The 18838-nt window shown below is 45.1% G+C and overlaps 2 protein-coding genes across 3 annotated transcripts; both read right to left on the reverse strand.

The window, feature by feature from the left end:
* Positions 1 to 433: 433 nt before the first annotated feature.
* Positions 434 to 14179, reverse strand: kdm5a (lysine demethylase 5A). 2 transcript variants are annotated; one of them, XM_031865581.1, is made up of 29 exons: positions 12979 to 14179; positions 12254 to 12331; positions 11727 to 11849; positions 11402 to 11572; positions 10960 to 11142; positions 10601 to 10679; positions 10420 to 10511; positions 10155 to 10313; positions 9925 to 10044; positions 9606 to 9764; positions 9150 to 9331; positions 8797 to 8959; positions 8567 to 8686; positions 8281 to 8475; positions 7877 to 8058; positions 7595 to 7719; positions 7348 to 7498; positions 7054 to 7174; positions 6700 to 6876; positions 6421 to 6599; positions 6204 to 6342; positions 5849 to 6028; positions 5189 to 5749; positions 4921 to 5079; positions 4438 to 4566; positions 4193 to 4340; positions 3777 to 3997; positions 3100 to 3576; positions 434 to 1483 (listed from the first exon to the last, which is right to left on the reverse strand). In XM_031865581.1, the coding sequence occupies exons 1-29, from the start codon at positions 13123 to 13125 to the stop codon at positions 1148 to 1150; spliced, it is 5256 nt and encodes a 1751-aa protein (XP_031721441.1). In that variant the 5' UTR covers positions 13126 to 14179; the 3' UTR covers positions 434 to 1147. The 2 variants fall into 2 exon arrangements, with proteins under 2 accessions (XP_031721441.1, XP_031721442.1); XM_031865582.1 differs by lacking the exons at positions 3777 to 3997; positions 4193 to 4340; positions 4438 to 4566 and having other exon boundaries at positions 3100 to 3167; positions 5055 to 5079.
* Positions 14180 to 14305: 126 nt separating this feature from the next.
* LOC116393346 (aldo-keto reductase family 1 member D1-like) lies at positions 14306 to 18363 on the reverse strand. The gene is made up of 9 exons (XM_031865590.1): positions 17916 to 18363; positions 17623 to 17790; positions 17399 to 17515; positions 17213 to 17290; positions 15885 to 16007; positions 15488 to 15597; positions 15168 to 15333; positions 14979 to 15061; positions 14306 to 14898 (listed from the first exon to the last, which is right to left on the reverse strand). Exons 1-9 carry the CDS (start codon positions 18006 to 18008, stop codon positions 14856 to 14858), a joined length of 981 nt encoding a protein of 326 aa, XP_031721450.1. The 5' UTR covers positions 18009 to 18363; the 3' UTR covers positions 14306 to 14855.
* Between the last annotated feature and the right edge of the window lie 475 nt (positions 18364 to 18838).

Here is an 18838-nt window from a genome sequence, read left to right on the forward strand (position 1 = left end):
TTAAGGAAATCGTTATGCCAGAGCTCCACAACACGTCAACACACGTCTCCTCTAATTGAGCCTAACGAGTAACACAGGAAATGTGAAGATGAACTTACAACTTGAAACCAACCTCTCAATGGCACGGCCATAAATCACTGTTGAGCCCTCAGAATTTGACCCAGCAATCGTACTGACACTTCAGCCAGAGACACAAGAGCTAGACTTCTTGCTCGTCTTAAATCTTGACCGATACGTCCATAACATTGCACTTTTAAATTGTACTTTTGATTTGTTTGCACGATGTGTTGTCCTGTCCTCTCTCCGTTTCTTTTCCAAGACTAAAATAAGAATATATATGACATTCAACAATATGTTCAGAAAGAAGAAACAAATTTATAAAAACATTCTGACCATAAATTAACACAAAGAAAAAAAACATCACAATCATCAATCATTTGACTAGGAATAGTTTATTAAAGGTGAGAAAACAAAACAAAAAAAGCCACAATCCATTTGCTTAATTGCTTAAAAGTATGTACATTATAAATAATTCCACTACATTACAACCATTTGTGTTTTTCCTAGTCTGGAGTCCTACATATTGAGATGTTACTGACTGAAGGGCCACACAGAGGGCAGAGGGGGAGCGGCTCAGGGCGTCCAGTAAAACACGACCGGGGACACATTTTGTTTATTTGCCCGTTTGCACTGAATACAACAGCTGGAGTAAGTGGGTGTTTGACTTGAATTAAGTGCACCAATGGCACGTTATTGTCCAGGGGAAGACCAGGAAGTAGCTGGTGGACGCTTCTAGACTTCAAACTGTCGTGGGAGGACTAAGTCTTGCGTGTGTACTAACAACCGTTTCACCAGATCTCGGTGCTTGGAGAGAGAGAACATTTGCTGAAGCCACACGGTGACTGCAGGACTCTCCTCTTTGAGTTCCAGATGTGAGTTCTCTTCTTTTTTGTGCTCTATAATCAAGGTGGTCGCAGAAACACCTCTGTTTTGTCCCTCCTCCTTTCAGATTCATTCACAAAGGGCTATTGTTTTACAGGTTGAGAGGCTGAAACACTAGCCTGGGCACTAGGTCTTGTGTTATGCTCATTGTGTGAGGTACAGTTTTGAAACTCAGTCCTAGGCTGTTTTTTTTTTTGTGTAAGTGCTAACTGCCTTGCTGAGGCTCTTGCTGCTGCTGCTGCTGATGTGAGGCTGCTGGGTTTAGATGAGAGGCGGAGGCGACGTGAGACCACGACGCCACGACGGACGGCGACGGCAGACTCTGCACGCTGCACATAGACGTGGACAGCACCACGACGCTCTCCTCCTCCTCCTCCTCCTCCGCCACCTCCTCCACGGTCATCCCTCCGCCTCCGCCGGTGGCCTTCCCGGAGCAGTCCACGCAGATGTAGTCCTCGTTCTCGGCCATTTCGCACGACACGCCCACGCACACCTGGTGGAACCACTCGTCGCAGCCGCCGTCGCACTGCACCCAGTCCACCTGGGGAACGCATGGGCAGACAGGTGAGGGACACGTGAGGGAAAGATACCAACGACGACCAAAAAAAAAAGAAAACACGTGGCTGTGGTTTATCAAGCAAAACACAAAATTCGGGAAGAACAGCCTACTGTAATGTTTAACAGCATGTGTTAAAGATACAAGTCAGTCGGTGTTTGTATTTGAGCTAATGTACTGAAAAACAGAGCTGAAAGAAAACTGGCAAAATACTGATGGTCTGTAAATGGTCTTGTGTTTTACACACCTCTAAGGCCCGTCAAAAATCATTTTTCATCTCCTCCTCTGTCTGGTATAGATTTAATAAAGCCACTACTAAATAAGTGGACCTCATTTAAAAACTAAGAGTCACATACTTTTTGATTGTGAGATGGAAACAGATGAGGAAATACTCAATCTCCATCTCGACACACAAACGTTAATCACCCCACCTTCGGCCATCCTAATTTCATCTCCCAAACTCCACCCACTGAGCTGTGAGCCCACCGGTTCCTCGGCTCCTGATTGGCTGCCCTGTCGGACACACCGGGGTTGGCGACTGGCCACTGGTTAACTCGGCGGACAGTCGCGGTCGGTCGAGGCCGTCTCCGAAAAGAGGACCACATCCGTGTGACCTGTTAATACGTTATGTGTAACTCTCTTTAAGGTGTTCCAGTGCTGTTATCAGCTGTTGATATTCAAGTTCCATGATGCTCATTTTTGAGAAGCGTTTGTTATTAACTCAGCAAACAAACTGACTTCTGAGGAACTTCCTGCGATGAAAGTGGTCGAACCAGAATTTACTGCCACGTTACTGCGGAGGGTCAAGAATGGTCTAACTGACGAAAAGAACATCATGGTCCTCCAACAGCGTCGCAGAGTTGGAGGCGAGCTACATGTTAACACGGCTTCAAGTCCTAACTTCATTCAGTCAGTCAGTCTGCTTTTGACGGGAGAAGTTTGTACGAAATTTGAAGAAATTCTGTAAAGCCGGTTCTGAGACATCGCGTTGATGAGAATGGTACAGACTGAGGGACAACCCGAAAACATAACACTGCGGAGGCATAAAAAAAGAAAAAAGAAAAATATTGGACCTGTGAAAATAGAGCAAACTTGTGAAGAAAAAACTAACTACAAAATAAGACATTTGGAGACATCATCTTGCAAACTTGGAAAACTGTGATCGGCATTTTTCCTTTCTGACCTTTTTTAAAGAACATAATTGGGAGGATTACACAACCATTGATAGAATACTTAGTTGCAGCAGTTCTGGACTCAACAGGACCTCACTGAGTGGACTCTTTTACATTGTGACAGTTATCACCCAGATATAGTCCATATTAGTAAATACATAGATTTTGATGAATATTCAAAACATTATTTGAAACATAGAGAACTTAGTCTTAAAACGGCGCACGGTCACATGGTCCCCTTTGACCTCTGTTAATTGCTAAACTGTAGCTATCACTCATCTACGATTGTGCCTCTTTCACTGCAACGTGATGTCAACACAATCTCAAGTACTGAGACTCAGACTTATATTTGTGGGAAGAAGACATTTCTATATCAAATCCCCAACGTTTTAGTCGGAGTATTTTTCAAAAGCAGTGAAGAACACTCACCTTATCTTTGCAGGGTCGCTGGCAGTTCTTGGCTGCGCACACGGCGTTCTCGTCGTTGGAGTCCTCGGCCCCGGACCAGTCATACTTGGAGGGAATGTCGAGAATCTTCTTCTCCTTCCTCTTCTCCACCCCTTCCCTGACGGACTCTGCCTTGGCCGCAGCCTTCTCCTTTCTCTTCCTCTCCTTCTCCTCCTTGGCTAACCGTTTGGCCAGCTGCTTCATCTCCCGGTTCTTGTCGAGGTTGAGCTTCAGTTTCTTCTTCTTGGGTTTGCCCCCGAGGCCCAGTTCCAGACCGACCCTTTTCAGCTCTTTGGACTTGGCTGGTCTTATTTCGCCCATCGCTGAAACTCCGCCGGCGGCGGCGGCGGCAGCCATCAGCATGTGGTGGTGCTCGGCTCTTTCCAGCTTCCGTTTCCTCTTCTTCTCCGAATCTTTAAGCTTGAGCTTCAGAGGCTTCTCCATCAGAGAGTCGTCAGGCTGCAGGAAAGGAAGGAAAGACTAAATGAGATAGCTATTTCCAATTCTAAATTGACCTGCATCTAATCTCAAAACTCCTCATCACAACCAACCAGAGCTATTGATTCAAACCCAAACCCGATGTTTAGTCGCTACGCAGCATTTGCCGTGGGGCCCAGGTGCGCCACCAGGTTGCATACAGTAATGGATGACCTCCCTACCTCCATGACTTGCAGGAATCTCTCCTCAGAGGGGGGATGCGTGGCCTGCAGGATCCTCCAGATGTGCTGGGTCTCATCCAGGGACACCTCCAGCAGATCTCCCAGCATCATCAGCTCTTCCAGCTGGGCCTTAGCCTGCGGGGACAGCTCCAGCACCGGCGGCTCCAGGCTGCGAGGTACCAGAGGGGTCTTCCTGGGCTGCTTTCTGGGCGTGCCCATGTCTGAAGTGTAAAATATTGTGAGTGTGACATGATGAAGGCCGGCATTTGCTACTAAATCAGAGACACAAACAAAACTGGAATCTCTGAGAGGAGAGTAATTAGATGTGTATTACAAAAGCTGAATCGTTTGTGCAAGAACAGATCATGGGTAGACAGACTTAAAGCAATACAGGTGATCCTAGTCAGTGGCCTCACTTTGCACACAGGACTTGGAGGCTGAGGAGTAGGCGTGTTCGGCGCAGAAGGAAGGCGTGACGACTGGCCACATGTGACTGACCACCTCCTCAGACTTAACAGGAATCTCCTCGTCGCAGAACAGGTAGGGCTTCACCTCGCCTGGGTCCTGCAAGAAGACAGACAGTAACAGGGAGGAATTTAAAACTAAAAAGAAATCATGCTCGCTTACAGGCAGCTTGGAGAACATCACTTGCCTCACATACCTTCATGTCGTAACCGTAAGTCTCCCGTATGTCCTCGTCTGAGTCGGTCTCCTCGTCGTCGTAGTCCACGGACTGGCGAGGTGATGCGGCTCTGCTGAAACCTGACTGCTGGAAGGTCTGGATGTGGCCCTGAGGAAGAACAGAAACGTACACACACACACACACACACACACACACACACACACGATCGATGTCTCTTCTGTTTTGTTGTATTTGATGAGGTACTTAGCCACAAATGTGGACCACCTGTCGTCTGTAACTCCCTGCATTTATTCACATTTGAGAGCCGGTCTTGTGGTCTACTTCATGTTTACACATTAGTGCCCTCTTCTGGTGCATTCTAGTTTCACATACAAAGCCCCAGTGGAAACCACAAGATTACAGTCCACACCTCAAAACAGCATTCCTAGAGTCTCACTGATGTGCTGGTTTAGAACAGAAATGAGAACAATGTAAAAGCATTTAAGATGGAAAAGAAAGTACCTGCAAGTCCGGGTTGGCGGCAGCCTTCTGCAGCTCTGCATTGATGATCTTCTCAGTTTTCTCCCTCGCCGCCTGCTCCACCATGCGCTGACTCAGCACAGACAGCTTTGCCAGGGCCGAGGACAGCTCCTCCGTGGCCAGAGATTGACGCGCTCGGTCCTGGTGGGACAGTAAGGACCGGTGTGAGGATGGCCATTTAGTAGAGTATCAAAAGTAAACCCTGGAAATTCAGTGATCGACAGAGCAGTACTAATCAGTAATTCCATACCTGCCAGCTCATTGCCCTCTCTGTCAAACACTGGAGGGCTTCTCCTTCCGGAAGACGCAACGGCAGTTTCTGCAGCGAAACCAGCAGCGACAGGATGGTCTCTAATCTCGGCCTCCGAGAACGCTGACACAGCGGACACAGGAATTTGGAGTCTTTGCTATTGCTCTGCCAACCCACGCCCGCCTTCTTCTGGGTTCCCGTCTTAGGCAGGGGTACGCACGCTCCGTGGAACCAGTCCTTACAAAGCTCGCACTGCAACATGAAGCCGCTCGCCGTCTTTCGACACAGGCAGAACTTGACCTCCTCGATGCGGTCGGCCATGGCCATCTTGGCCAAATTGGCAGCGCGGAGAGAGTGGATGGCCTCCACTTCTTTCTGCTCTTTGCCCTTGAAGGCTGCTACGACGGTGGAAGGTTCCCGCACCTCTTCGAGGCTCTCGTCCAGGTCGCTCAGGGCGTCGGGGTCAAAGCCTCCCCTCTCCTTCTCCATGAGCTCCTTGACACGTTTCCTCTTGCTCTTGCTGTTGCCGTAGACGCCGATGTCCACGCGAGGGCTGAGGACCTAAAAGACGAGGCGCACAGGACAGCAACAAAAATATGAATATGTTTTCATTCCGCCGACAGTAGATAAGGCACACTTGTTTTCCCCCTGGTGGCCCACCTGGAGCAGTGTGTACGTGGAGTTCTTCTTGAGGAAGGTGCGACCGGTCCTCTCCCTCCAGGCTCGTGCTGCGGCCACCTGAGACTCCACCTGGACCAGCGGATCGAGCCGGACAGGGATGGAGCGACCCCTGGCCAGCAGGCTCTCCAGCTGCTCCAGGTAAGCGTAGCTGCTGCCACTCTGTGTGAGGTGGAAACATAGCAGTAGAGAGATTAGAGACATTTCAGCTGACGTCCGTATTCAGAGCAGCGAGACGCAGGTTAAGTCTCAATCAAAGATCCTAAAAAAGGGAAACACTGCTTTAGATATGGATTAGAAAGGCTCCTAAATGACGTAGCGTACACATAGACAGTACCTGAATGGCTTCCACCTTAGATGTCCACTCCTTGGCCTTCAGTAGGGCTTCTCTGAGGGCCAAGATATTAGGCAGGTATGCTGGAATGTTCCTAGCTTCCAGCACAATGCTCTCCAAAGTCACCATGCTGTGTCGAGGCCTGGGGTTATTAGAGGACAGATCAGTTAGGAAAGTGCAAACACCGTGTCCGTGTGCATTTGCGTGTGTGAAACCTTACCTGGCCTGCAGGCAGGCGCGGGCCTTGTCCTCCCATCTCTCGGAGACAGTGAGGATCTCCTGCAGCTCGGCCATGGCCTTCTCCACGGCGTGGTGGGGAGCCAGGCCCACCCCAGAGTCTATCAACCTCTTCATCAGCTCCAGGGTGACGCGGTGAGGCTCGGCCAGGGTGACGCGGACCTATGAAATGAAGAGGACAGCGCCGTGTTTACATGAGGCCACAAATTACAACAACTAGGCCAAAACCGCACAGGATCCGAACGGTGTCGCGATAGCCCACCTCGTCAAGCCAGCGGGCCTGCTGGAGCTCCTGTTTCAGTCGGGGCAGCTCTGGCAGCTCGACATCCAGGCCACTGCCCAGGTCCAACAGCGCCTGCAGCTTGGAGGAATCGGGCATCTCGTCTGACAGGGCCACCTGGGCTCGCTCGTGGAAGTCCTCCACATTCTCCAGTAACTCCTGGAGACACGAGAGGTGACAGACACATTGTGAGTAAAGGAAAAGAAGGTAGTTTTAATAGTTATTCAATAGTATTGATGGTGAAATAAGGGCATTTATAAAACTAATCAAGGTGTGAACTGTATTTCATTGATAACTGAGTGCCTGAGCTGGCACATAGGTATTGAGGAGAGTCACCTTGACTTGTCTGGCCTGGCTGATGATGCAGGGCAGCCTGTAGAGCTGATCCACAAAGGCCTTGAGCTCATCCACTGTCAGTTTGGTACGGTTACGACTGCTCTCGGACCGTAGACGGGTGCTGCAGACATACATGGAAAAACATTGACGGTTTAGTTCACCTTTGAACCCGAGCAGATATGGTATTGATTTGCAAATGGTAAAAAAACAAAAATGTCCGTTCATGCTGGGTTATCAGTAAATTGCCTTTCTCTTGGATGACATTAAGGCCCCTGTGTATCCATGTCCACTGACCTGTGCCGTTGTTTGCGGCTGAGCAGCAGCTGAGCTACAGAGGAGCATGTCTCCGCCTCTTTGACCATCTCCCTCAGGCGTCGGAACAAAACTTTCTCAGGATACTTTCTGTCCTCCGCGTCCTCCAGCAAAACCTTGAGCTCAATAAGATCTATGAGAGACACGGGAAGAAGAAAAATAAATCACGTAATGGCACAAAGAGATGTGCAACATGTACATATCTTGTGGCGGTATTTAAGTTTGAAACCTTTCTTGTTTTTCTGGTCGGCAGCCAAGGCCTCCGTGACCCTCTTTGCCCAGGTGTCATAAGACTGAGCCCGTGTCTTGACCCCATACAGCATGGACGGAAACTCCTCCAGATCGTAGCGATACCTGAAATATATCATGCAGATATGTACTTGGGAATGTGGTGTATGTGGGTCAAGTGAATGTTCGAGGCCAAAACAAATTGGATTCCTCGACAGTGTGCTGGTCGTGTACATTGTTAAGACATCGTTTGTACCGTACCAAAACCCAAAAGATCTCTTACCGAAGACACTTGTTGCCGAGGGGGCAGTCGCAGAGATCTGCTGCATGGTTGAGGCAGACCAGTCGGTCGGGGCTGCAGGAGCAGGTCAGTGCAGACAGGAAACAGGTCGTCTTGCACTTGTGACACTGGCGCTCATCGTCGGGTAAAAGCTCAAAGACCTCCTGCTCCGACGACAGTACCCCCTGTAGATGAGGAGAGCACGGATGAAGCCATGTCTAAACATACTGTGACGATAAAAAACTTGCCGTTTGAAGGGGACACAGAAAAGGCGCTAGTCGAGGCTATTAACGGCTATATTAAACTGCAGGTGAGGCACAGGTTGAAAGCCAGATAACTGGCAATCACCCAGAACTTCTACAGGCATAAACTGAGCAACAACAAAAAAGAAAGACGAAGACATTTACCTTTTCTTGGACAGCCTGTCTGAGTTTTGTCTCCTCTTCCATCATTTCTCCCATTTCCTTGAAGACGGCCGCAGCCAGCTCCACGTCAAGACTCTCTGGATCAGCGGCCATCTTGCACAGCAGCTCCTCGTGGGAGAAGACGCAGTAGCGGCGGAGGCGGCGGTAATGGGCCACAGACTGACGACCCATCGGTAACTAAGGAAGGGAATGTGTGAAAGATGAATATGCACATTCAACATAAAAAATTGTTTTAATAAAATGGAAGAAGTATTTGCTGTTCCCTCACCCAGTCAGCGGTGCAGAAGTTCACGGCCTCTGCGAAGTTGTAACCCTGGTTGAAGCCGCTGTGATAGGCCCTGGGGAAGGTCACCACAAACTCCCCCGCGCACTGATTGGTCCTGTATACCTGAGGGAGGAAAGATGCACATATGTGTCAATAACAACCAACATGAACCCCAACGACCAATATCTAAATCAGATCCAACCCCACAAAACATCACGGCTCAGACTACATACTGGGACACCGTGCTCCATGAGGACATTGGGATTCATGATGGTGACCAGCTGATGGAGGAGGTCAGGCTGGGAGTCAAACAGCTCTGGAGCCAACTTCTTCATCACGGCCTCCAGCTTCTCTGCTGCCGAGGCCGGCACTCCGTACCAAGTCTTCGGCTCACCCCTGGAGAACAGAGGAATGCATTAACATTAAAGATATTTCTCTAATGCTCTTTTCCAAAGAGACACACAAGTGGAACAGAATAAGATTAGATTCTGTGAACATGAATAATTCAAGAATTTTACTTTTTCAAATGTCAGTATTTCTTTGTTTTTAATAGTGTACTTCTTCACACGTGTCAGAATTGTCTCACCAGTGCAGGAAGTTGATGGAGTAACTCCAGTGGTCCTCGATGTGCCAGCAGAATGAGGAGAAACACATGCCCACATAGAGCCAGGGCACCTTCATACCCGAGATGTCCACATTGATGTGGGTGAGCACCGACTGCTCCAGCACTGGCATGTTATTCAGGTTCCAGCCTGAGTTGGCGTACTCCTAACAGGAGAAGAAACAAAGTGCTTTCTTTCACTTCAGGGCAGATGTCATGGTTTCACTTAATGTAACATTAAGTAAAAAAAAAAAAAGAAAAAAAGCTTTAAGGGGATCTGTGAGATGGAAGTCTGATGAATAAATGACCCAGGCAATGCCTTTAGGACCCAGGGAATCCCCCTCAAAAAAGTACTTTGCTGGTTATTAACCTCTGATAGAAAGTTCAAGAAAATCAACACTTGGAAGAGTTTATGGAAATATAACGTAACGATCTTCTCACCTCCTCATCTCCCAGCAGCCTTCTTTTACCGTCCCTGACAGGAAAGCCGCTGCCCACTTCCTTGGAGCTGATGTCAGCGCCGTACTCCACGATGACATCCTCCTCGATGCTGCTGACCAGGCGCCAGAACTCCTTCTCCACCAACTCCGTGGGGACCATCTGGAGGCACAAGGGCGGAAATAATGAAATCCCCTGCTGTGAGCAACACATTGAACCTCTAATTGTTAACGCAGAACGTGTGACAGCCAGACGACGGAAGAACAGCGACGTAACGGCACACATACACATACTCTTAGCTCGCCGAGTGGATTTTACATACGTGAACGGGCATGTTGAAGTAGTCAGACTTGAAGTGGTCGGCCATTTCTCCGAAGCTCTGCAGACTGTACTCCCTCACTGCCTGCTCAAAGCCAAATGCCTCCCTGGGTTTACTGCACTCCTGTGAGGGAAGAATCATTATAATAGAAATTTACATCATGTGCGTTATGCATATACGAGGGCTCAATATGTAATTCATTTTTGATTGGCCAGACAGCGCTCACGCCTCACCTCAGCGACACACTTAGGGCAGCGCCAGTCCCCCTTGGGAACGTCCTGTAGCGGCGGGATAAGGCAGAAGGTGTGGTAGCTGTCGTCACAGCCATCGCACAGCAGGAGCCGGTCCTCCTCATCGCCCCGGCCGCACACCAGGCAAAGGTAGAGGTCGATCTGGGGGGGGGGGGAAATCGCCACAGAACATACAGAGGTGGTCACGTCCAGAGGTTCCTCACAGATATAATAAACATCAACCACCAGGAAATGAACTGGCACTCACAAAGTTGACCTCCAGGGTCTCCTTGCGTGGTCTCATTTTAATGGCGAAGGCCTGGGCTTTGAGGTGACGCTGCTTCTTGTTGAATCTGTCATCTAAAAAGGGGGAAAGCGGCGGCGTGATGATAGAAACACTCGGTGTCAGCCGTGTGTAAAAACACAAGTCAACCAAAAATGATACTTACCAGCTGATACAATCTCCAAGCCAACCATCTTGGGATTTGTACTGAAGATCTTTAGGCCTTTTGGCTCCTTGTTTTCCCTCTGGAGAAACACAACAACAGCAGACGGTGAAACAAAGTGATCGTGCTAAAAGGTCAAATGTCAAGACGGCCTCTGGGGAGCAAGCCTGCACAGCTGAGAAAGGGATGCTTAACTCAACGGCCTGAATGTTAAAGGAATAAATAACACTCTATGTAAATGATATCTAACCAAAAATGTTATTACAAATAACTAACAGCTTATTACACTTTTGAGATCAGTTTGGCAAAACATTTATGTGGTGTGTCTACATATATTACAAAAGTCTTTCCCCCCCGTTTACCTCAGACTTAAGGCGCCTGGAGCGTCTCTCAGGCAGAAGCCGCTCTTTAGTCTGCATCCCATCACCCTCGCCATCTTTTTCCTCCTCCTCATCTAGCTCATCTTCCTCCTCTGCGTCCTCACCGACTCCCTCATCCACCTCTTCTTCATCGTCGTCTCCTTCCTCGTATAGCCGCTGGATGCCCTGGTTGGAGAAAGGAGCGGAGTGAAAACAAGTTGGGTTTTCGAAAGCATTTTTAAAAAAAATCGGTCCTTGGAAGGTTTTAGCATTACTGTGACATTATGTGTATGATTTGGTGAATATGCCAAAGTATAATACAATTCTAGACTGAATATTCAGAGGGACACTGAGCCAAAAAAAAAAGTGCTCAATAAAAATAAAACAAGGGAATATAATCCCCCACACAGACTGTGTTAGCTTCTGTTAAATGAGCAGCACTCACAGTCAGCGTGGCCCCAGACTGGAAGAGTTCATATGGGTAGAGGATCCTCTCATAGTGGGAGCGCAGCAGTGAGCCGGTGCCTTTCCCCGCTGGGAAGCCCATCCTGCCGGCCACCTTGGACCACCTCTTCTCCTTACACGCAGTCTCAAAACCGCCCTCTGAGGAGACGATCTGAAAACACACAGGTGTCCAGGTGAGCATTTTTACTAACGTTAAGGACAAAAGCAACACTTAGATTAACAGCCAAGTGCAAAACCAAAAGTTAAAAGACACAGGAAATGGGCGAAAAAAAGAAGGAAAGGAAAAGAAATTGATCTAATTTTACCTTGCTGAGCTGATAGAGGTCCAGCACTTTTCTCTCCACGTGAGGAAATCGGGTCTTGGATCCCTGCAGCTCCCAGAACTTTGCGATTTGATCCAGAAAGTTGAGCTTAACCCGAGTGAGGGCCTGGACAGACAGGAGAGAGAGCACAGAGGACTCTAAATGCAGCCCAATGTTCTGCTCTCACAAACACTGGACACCTCGGGCACAATGACATTTGAATGGCTGCACACGGAGACACGACCATACCGTGAAAACCTGTCCTGCTGCACTTGCACTACACTCTTCATATGTTAAATAACATAAAAAAGGAATAGAAGGCTTGAAAAAAAAAAAAACGACACGTCACAACAGGTGCAAGACAGAAGACACTGTAGGTGGAGTCTGCGTAGTTCTATCCAAGGTGTATGTAGCATAATGAGTTAAAATAATACCAAACACATGTCGTTCTGAATGATATTCATGAAGCAGCGCTGGGCGACATGCCTTCACTCAAGTATTATTGTGATGCAACTTCTTAGCAAACTCACCTCAAGCTCATTCAGTCTTTGTACTCGAGGAGTGAAGTGGAAGTTGCGTACATCACAGGCAAAGGGAGGCTGCCAGTCCTGATAGACAAGAAAATAAGAGAACTCATCCTCAATCAATGAGGAAACGACACAGTAATCACAGTCAAAGTGCAGTTTTCAGCCTGTTTTTACAGGAACACATCTGCATAAATAATGACCACTCAAAGCTATTATTTTCTATGTGTAATTACGTCTGTCCTGAAAGAGTATCGGTGCTTTGCTGGCCACATAAGACACACCGTAAGATTTAAAAAGGTCCTAAAAAATGTAAATGCACTCGAGTGATTGCTCGTGATTAGATAGAACTACAGTATACATGTTGGTTTATATTGTGACAGGAGCCACGGGCCCAATGTCGCATCTTCGCAGCGAACAATAACAATCACTGTGCTGTAACTTAAGCTAGCGATGAAGAAAACAAAACAAAGGAATTGTGACCGAAAACTGTTTCATCTATTTCGCCTGTACAAAAAATTCTGGGTAATACAGAAAAAAAACAAAGTTTACCGAAGTACCAAATGTGTGCTGTTGAGTGTAATCCGTATTTGACCTCTAATGGGAACTATTAACGTCGCTGCCTATCGCACAATCCACGCAGGCCCTGCTCTATCTACGCAGGAGCACTACAGGCAAACCATCGAAGACTTTGGTTCCATGTTTGTTTCAAAAATAAGATGAGACTTTACCTCGGGGGGTCGGATCTTGCAGATGCCCGTTTTCTCCGCAATGGGTCGGATCTTGTTGATGTATCCTAAAGGATCCGAGAAATCCTCCCAACTCGGCTCAAAAACCGGGCATTCTGGAGGGGGGACGAACTCAGCAAATGCCGACATGTTGGTGTGGTGCCAGTGAAACACACTTTTACAAAAAAAATAGTTTTTGATAAAATGCACCCAGTTGAGCTCAACAGTCCATGATTATTTCCAATAATTTTCGTCTTGGGGAACTTCCTCCGTGTCCATCGTGATCCTTCAAATATCTCGAATAACTATTCACTTCAATGACATGGCATCCCAGTCGCGAGTCATAATCTGGTTCGAATGTGATTGCATAAATAAAACAACAGAGCTGCTAATGATCAATGTCTTGCCATCATCCGTAAACAGCGGGCCGGGGACAAGCCAGGCCAGGGTTAGGGTTGTCTTCACCACCACTCCCCTACCTGTGACGGAGGGCAGGGTTAGTCAGAAACGCCATCGTTCCGCAAACGACAACTCCACAAAATCAGGACTTGGGCCAGGGGCGATCACAGGATTCTCAAATAAGCATTGGAAACAAAAACACCCCGGCTCTGTCGTTAGAATGCTGGCTACGATATTACGTTACGCAAGCTAGCATTCCTACGTCTGTGTACCTGTGTAATGCATGGTTTCTTCGTGGTGATGCATTCCCAACAAAGTTATCCACGGTTGGATTAGTCCCGTGGTTAGCTGGTAGTGTTTATTAGCTAACGTAATCACACTCGCTCTCCGGGCTTAACGTCCACTTCTTTGAGCATCTGGTAGCTAGAACCAGCCGAGCTGGACCACAACAAGGAGGAGTCTAAGTAGCAAGCGTACATTGTTTACTGATGCCTTCTGTCCGTGCGACAACCCTCATTCATTGAAGCCTTTGAAGCAATGAAAAACTAGCATACAGCTAGCTAATTTGGCTAAAATCAGCTTAGCTGCCGCTGCTCATTGCGCAGCTAACATTGACGTTAGCTGAGAAAGTCCGCTGGGCAGGACAGTCTGCCATGGCTTCAGTAGGTTAATCGGAATCACATAGAAAAAAGGCTATAATCCTTTTGCTTTGTTCTGCCGGGTGTCTCTTTCCGTATAATATAACGTCGTCTATGGGTGTTGTATCCGCATTAGCCAACGTGCTAGCTACAGGTAGCAAGGTTGGATAGCTATTATGGTGCCTTCACAAACACTCGGAAACTTTTTACTACTTCCGAGTTCGCAGGTTGAATAAAAGGCAGTGTAAACAATGGCTTTCTGTTCATAATCAAGGACACACCTGGTCGCATTTCTTGTTACAAGCTTACATGGTACGCCTACTATCTAGATGTCAGACATTGAGCAACTGTTTACCTTTTTAAAAATATGTTGACAGCCCTTTGTACCACTTTACCAGACACTTCAATGGGCATAACTGGAATATTTCCTACGGCACCTGAAGGCAGCATTAGTTTTATAGGGGGATCTCTTTTCACAGTAACGACGGGAAAAAAGTTACATTACAGCCGAATATATGATCTAACTTACTATTTAATGCTCAATCTAAAATGTCACATTCATAAACAGCCGTTGTTGCAACAATACAACAACAATGAGCGATTGCGGTTTCTTGAACAGCGTACAAACGGCAGGAGCCATCCTCCACTTCAGTCTTTAAATCAGTCACAAAGGCTTGGAATGAAAATAGAAAACAATATGGTCTTTATTTATTAAAATCGATTTCATGAAATACATGATCAGAATTATTTTAAATTAAATACACAGAATTTAAAAGCATGCAACAAAATGAACAAACCAGCTTATTTGATCAAATTTAATTGAAGTCTTGACATCTATGGTATCTAGTAGTCATCGTGAAATGGATACTCTGGGTGATCAGACCACCTGTTGAGTCAATAAAAGATAAATACTATGCATCTGTTTATTACAGGAACATAAACATAACTCACAGTATGCATACTCACATGAGAAGCTCCACAAAACGAATATTCTTGTTCAATCCCTCAATTGCCTTCATCTCAGCATCAGAAAGAGAGAAGTCGAATATCTGCAGTGTTAACAACAACACATTTGATACATTTCCTGTTTTTCTAAAGGATCAGGCTCTCCCAGCATGCTGAATGTTTGTCTAAACCGGTGCAAGACAAACAAACCTGAAAGTTGTCCTCAATGCGAGCAGGGTTGAAGCTCTTTGGGATGACTACCACTCCTCGCTGCACATTGAACCTCAACGCCACCTGGGCTGTGTTCTTGTTGTGCTTTTTAGCAATCGATGTCAGTAGCTCGTCTTCCAACAGTGGGGGGCATTTTAGGTTTACCCTGTTGGAACGATTGGCATTTTATGATGATGCAAATAACATTTTCATTAAATGCTACCTTTGTAAGTTCATGATCATATGGTCATATCCTTGAACCAATGACTTTTATAAGTTACACATTAACTGAATGTGATAAGTGCATTTCTCTCCCATACCACGATGCATCTCTAGATGTCCCCAACGGGCTGTATCCCACAATGACAATATCCTTCTGCTGGCAGTACTCAAGCAACTTTGGCTGAGTGAAATAGGGATGGCATTCAACCTGTATTAAAAAAAAAGGGAAAAAACACAAATAGTTTTTGTCAGTTGCTGAAGAAAGACTAAATTCTTCATGTGAGTGTTAGTCAGTGTTTATTTGCCAAGCAAGTCTTCTTAGGACGTAGCTACAGTTTTATATTCTATTTGTTTAGAAAAATAATAAGTCACTGACTTCGGGCATTTTCTTGTGTTTGTCTGACGTTTCTTTTCTTTCTTTAATCCAAAATTGAATATATTTATTTGATTTGCCTCATCTCCAGAACATAGTGTGCTATTATCCGGTCTCTCTACCTGGTTTGACACAGGCTTGTGTTCCAGCCCAGGTTTGTTTAGGATCAGCTCCAGTTGTCTCTTGTTAAAGTTGGATACTCCGAGAGACTTTATCAGCCCAGCATCTTTGCAAGCCTCCAAAGCCTGTCCACAACATAACAAAAAGAGCACAGTCATAAAGCAACAAATTCGACTTTGAACAGAAATGTTTTTTGGGCACACACCACAGGAAAGTGACCGTCAGCACATTTCTATTCTCTTTATTGACCCCAGGAGTCTGTGGTTGTGAATAAATGGATTTGTAGACTTGAGCCGAGACAAAAGGCAGAGATTTTCATTTTTTAATTATCAAATTATAGTCAGTTTTCTCCTTAACCCATAAGAACCCAAACCAGTTTTTCCTTAAATGAAAATTATAGGGGATATAACACAGAATAAATGAACCACATGGAACGCGTTTTTGAAAATATTTTCTCAATACTACCCCCTAGACTAGAGGCAAATATCTGAAATGTTACATATATGTCACAATGGTGTTTAGTGTAAATGTATTCCTCATTTGAAAATCAATTAACATGGCTTTTGATTGGCAAAAAACCTTTTTCAGATTTTTTTTTAAAAAGACAAAAATGTCTCCTTGGATGATCTTCAGTGCATCCTGAAATGAAAGTGCATCGTTCATTCTAATCCTTACTGCAAAAAAAATATGAAATTACTTTTAACTAGGACCAAAATAGGATCGTTAAATATAGTTTGTTTGTGTGTTTTATTTACTGATATGCAAAAATTCTTGACTAATAATTTAATCAATTTGACAATATTTTGTATTTATATAAATGTCTTTAACAGAATATGTTTTAATTAAAAATGAGTGAATCAGCTAAATCAATTGAGCAACTCATTCATCATTTTTTTATTGTGACAAATGCATCACATTGGTTTTTCTGAGACAATTATAAATTTAAAAGCCTGATGTGACCTATATCTTTCACAACAATATTTTGATAACCTTTTAGATATAAATTTGTTTGTGAAATATGGTTACAACAGTTTAGATGTAATGTAAGACATCAAAAGCAGCATTGTTAAATGTGTTGAGATTTACCTTTAGCACAAAAACAATCTTTATGAAATTAGCTAGTTCTGCCAAATGTGCTGACCAGCCAGGCTGCTATTTTGGAAGTGATGTCATTGGTACGCAAATCATCATTTAACCTCAGCAGGATGTTCAGTAAGTCACTTAGGGACTTCAAGAGTTAAAATCGAGGATAAAACCGAATGAGGAACTTGGATATTTAAAGTGACTACTGTGTCACTGTGGGTTCTTATGAATTCCAAAAAAGTCTCACCTCCCATGTTGCACAGAGATCTGTCTCGTGATAAATGAACTTCCCATTCTCATCTTTGGGGTAAAATGTATCTCCTGGCTTCAGAAAATAAAAATATTCAGTGAGGAGAAATGATTTGGACTATAATTTACAGCAATGAGTATCAATAAAATGTAATAAAGAAGAATAAATTACATACACACATACCTTAAAGGCTGTGGGCATCTCTACAATGTAGAGGTCGACATAATCCAGCTGTAATGTCTTCAAAGTTTTCTCCAAAGCAGGTAGAACCAATTCTGGGGAATGGAATGTGTTCCACAACTGCATAATCAGTGCAGACGGAAAATGTATTAGTTGTTGTAAACGTGTTGCAGGCAAAAGCTACACTTTTCAGAAGCTTGCACAAAAAAAAGCAAACTTTTGCAAACCTTCCCACAGTAGAAGATGTCCTCTCTCTTCACAGTTCCATCTGCAATTTTGTCCCTTATAGCTTGTCCCACCTCATGTTCATTGAAATACACCAAAGCCCCATCAAGGTGTCTGTACCCTATGTCAATTGCCAATTTGACTGATTCGTATGCAGTTCCTTTAGGGGTCTATCAACAACAACAAAAAATTTCATGAGTGAATATCTTAGAATATCACTCAGATTGAAAAGTGATTTTGATATTGTGACTGACATGCAAGTTATTAAGTAATCTGGTTAAATAACGTGTTTTACCGTGCGGGGATCCCCGTAAGTTCCGAGTCCAATTAAAGGTATGCTGTTTCCGTCACTCAGAGGAATGGAGTGACTCACAGCTGTCAAGTCCATGCTCTTCAAAGTGTGAGTCGTCTAAGGCAAACTTCCCCAGTGCTGCTATTTGTATGTTAATTCAAACAGCTGCGATTAGATATGCCGAATTGCACACATTGACACAGTTTATGCGACCTGTTTTGCTGCTCTTTGACCACAGCAAAGACTCCTCCCAAATACAAAGAGCATTCTCCCTTTAGAATCCTCCCACCTTAACTACAGTGGTCAACTCAGCAGACACTTCAATTGTAGTGCACCTGTACGCTGAAACTTACGAAACGCAACCAAACGGCACGGATCGAGAGCGAGCGAAGAACTTTGCAAAGTTAGCGAAAGATTAACGTGAGACAACTTTCGGTTTTCTACAGACGAACATCCGGTTTTCAGATTAAGATGCCAACAAAGTATACATATTGCATAATGAAATTAGATTAAATGAATTATATTCACATTAAGTAGAAAACATGCTACCTGCATCTCCTGAGTTAAAGGGAAAATACACCTAAATTGTGCGTAAAGTGTATTTATTCTTTGATTTGAGGGTTGCTGGAAATTAATAATACCTGACTGACAGTCAATTAAGATGTTTTACGAAGCAAAAACTCTGAACTGAATTTATATCTTCAAATGGCAAATTTCTGAAGTTTTTAAGGTGCTATGAAATGTTTTTCTCAATAATTCCCCACAATGACTAATGCATATATGTTCAGGACAAAAAAAGGCTAATATCACAATATTTGAGCTGCTACAAAAATATTTTTCTCAATAATTCCATACAATGACTGATGTATATGTAATCAAGGCATCGTTGACTCCACCCATAGAGAAAATAAGACATTTTGACTGTA

This window comes from Anarrhichthys ocellatus, unplaced genomic scaffold (genome assembly GCF_004355925.1).
Source record: "Anarrhichthys ocellatus isolate YVR2014 unplaced genomic scaffold, GSC_Weel_1.0 scaffold33, whole genome shotgun sequence".
Classification (NCBI taxonomy): domain Eukaryota; kingdom Metazoa; phylum Chordata; class Actinopteri; order Perciformes; family Anarhichadidae; genus Anarrhichthys; species Anarrhichthys ocellatus.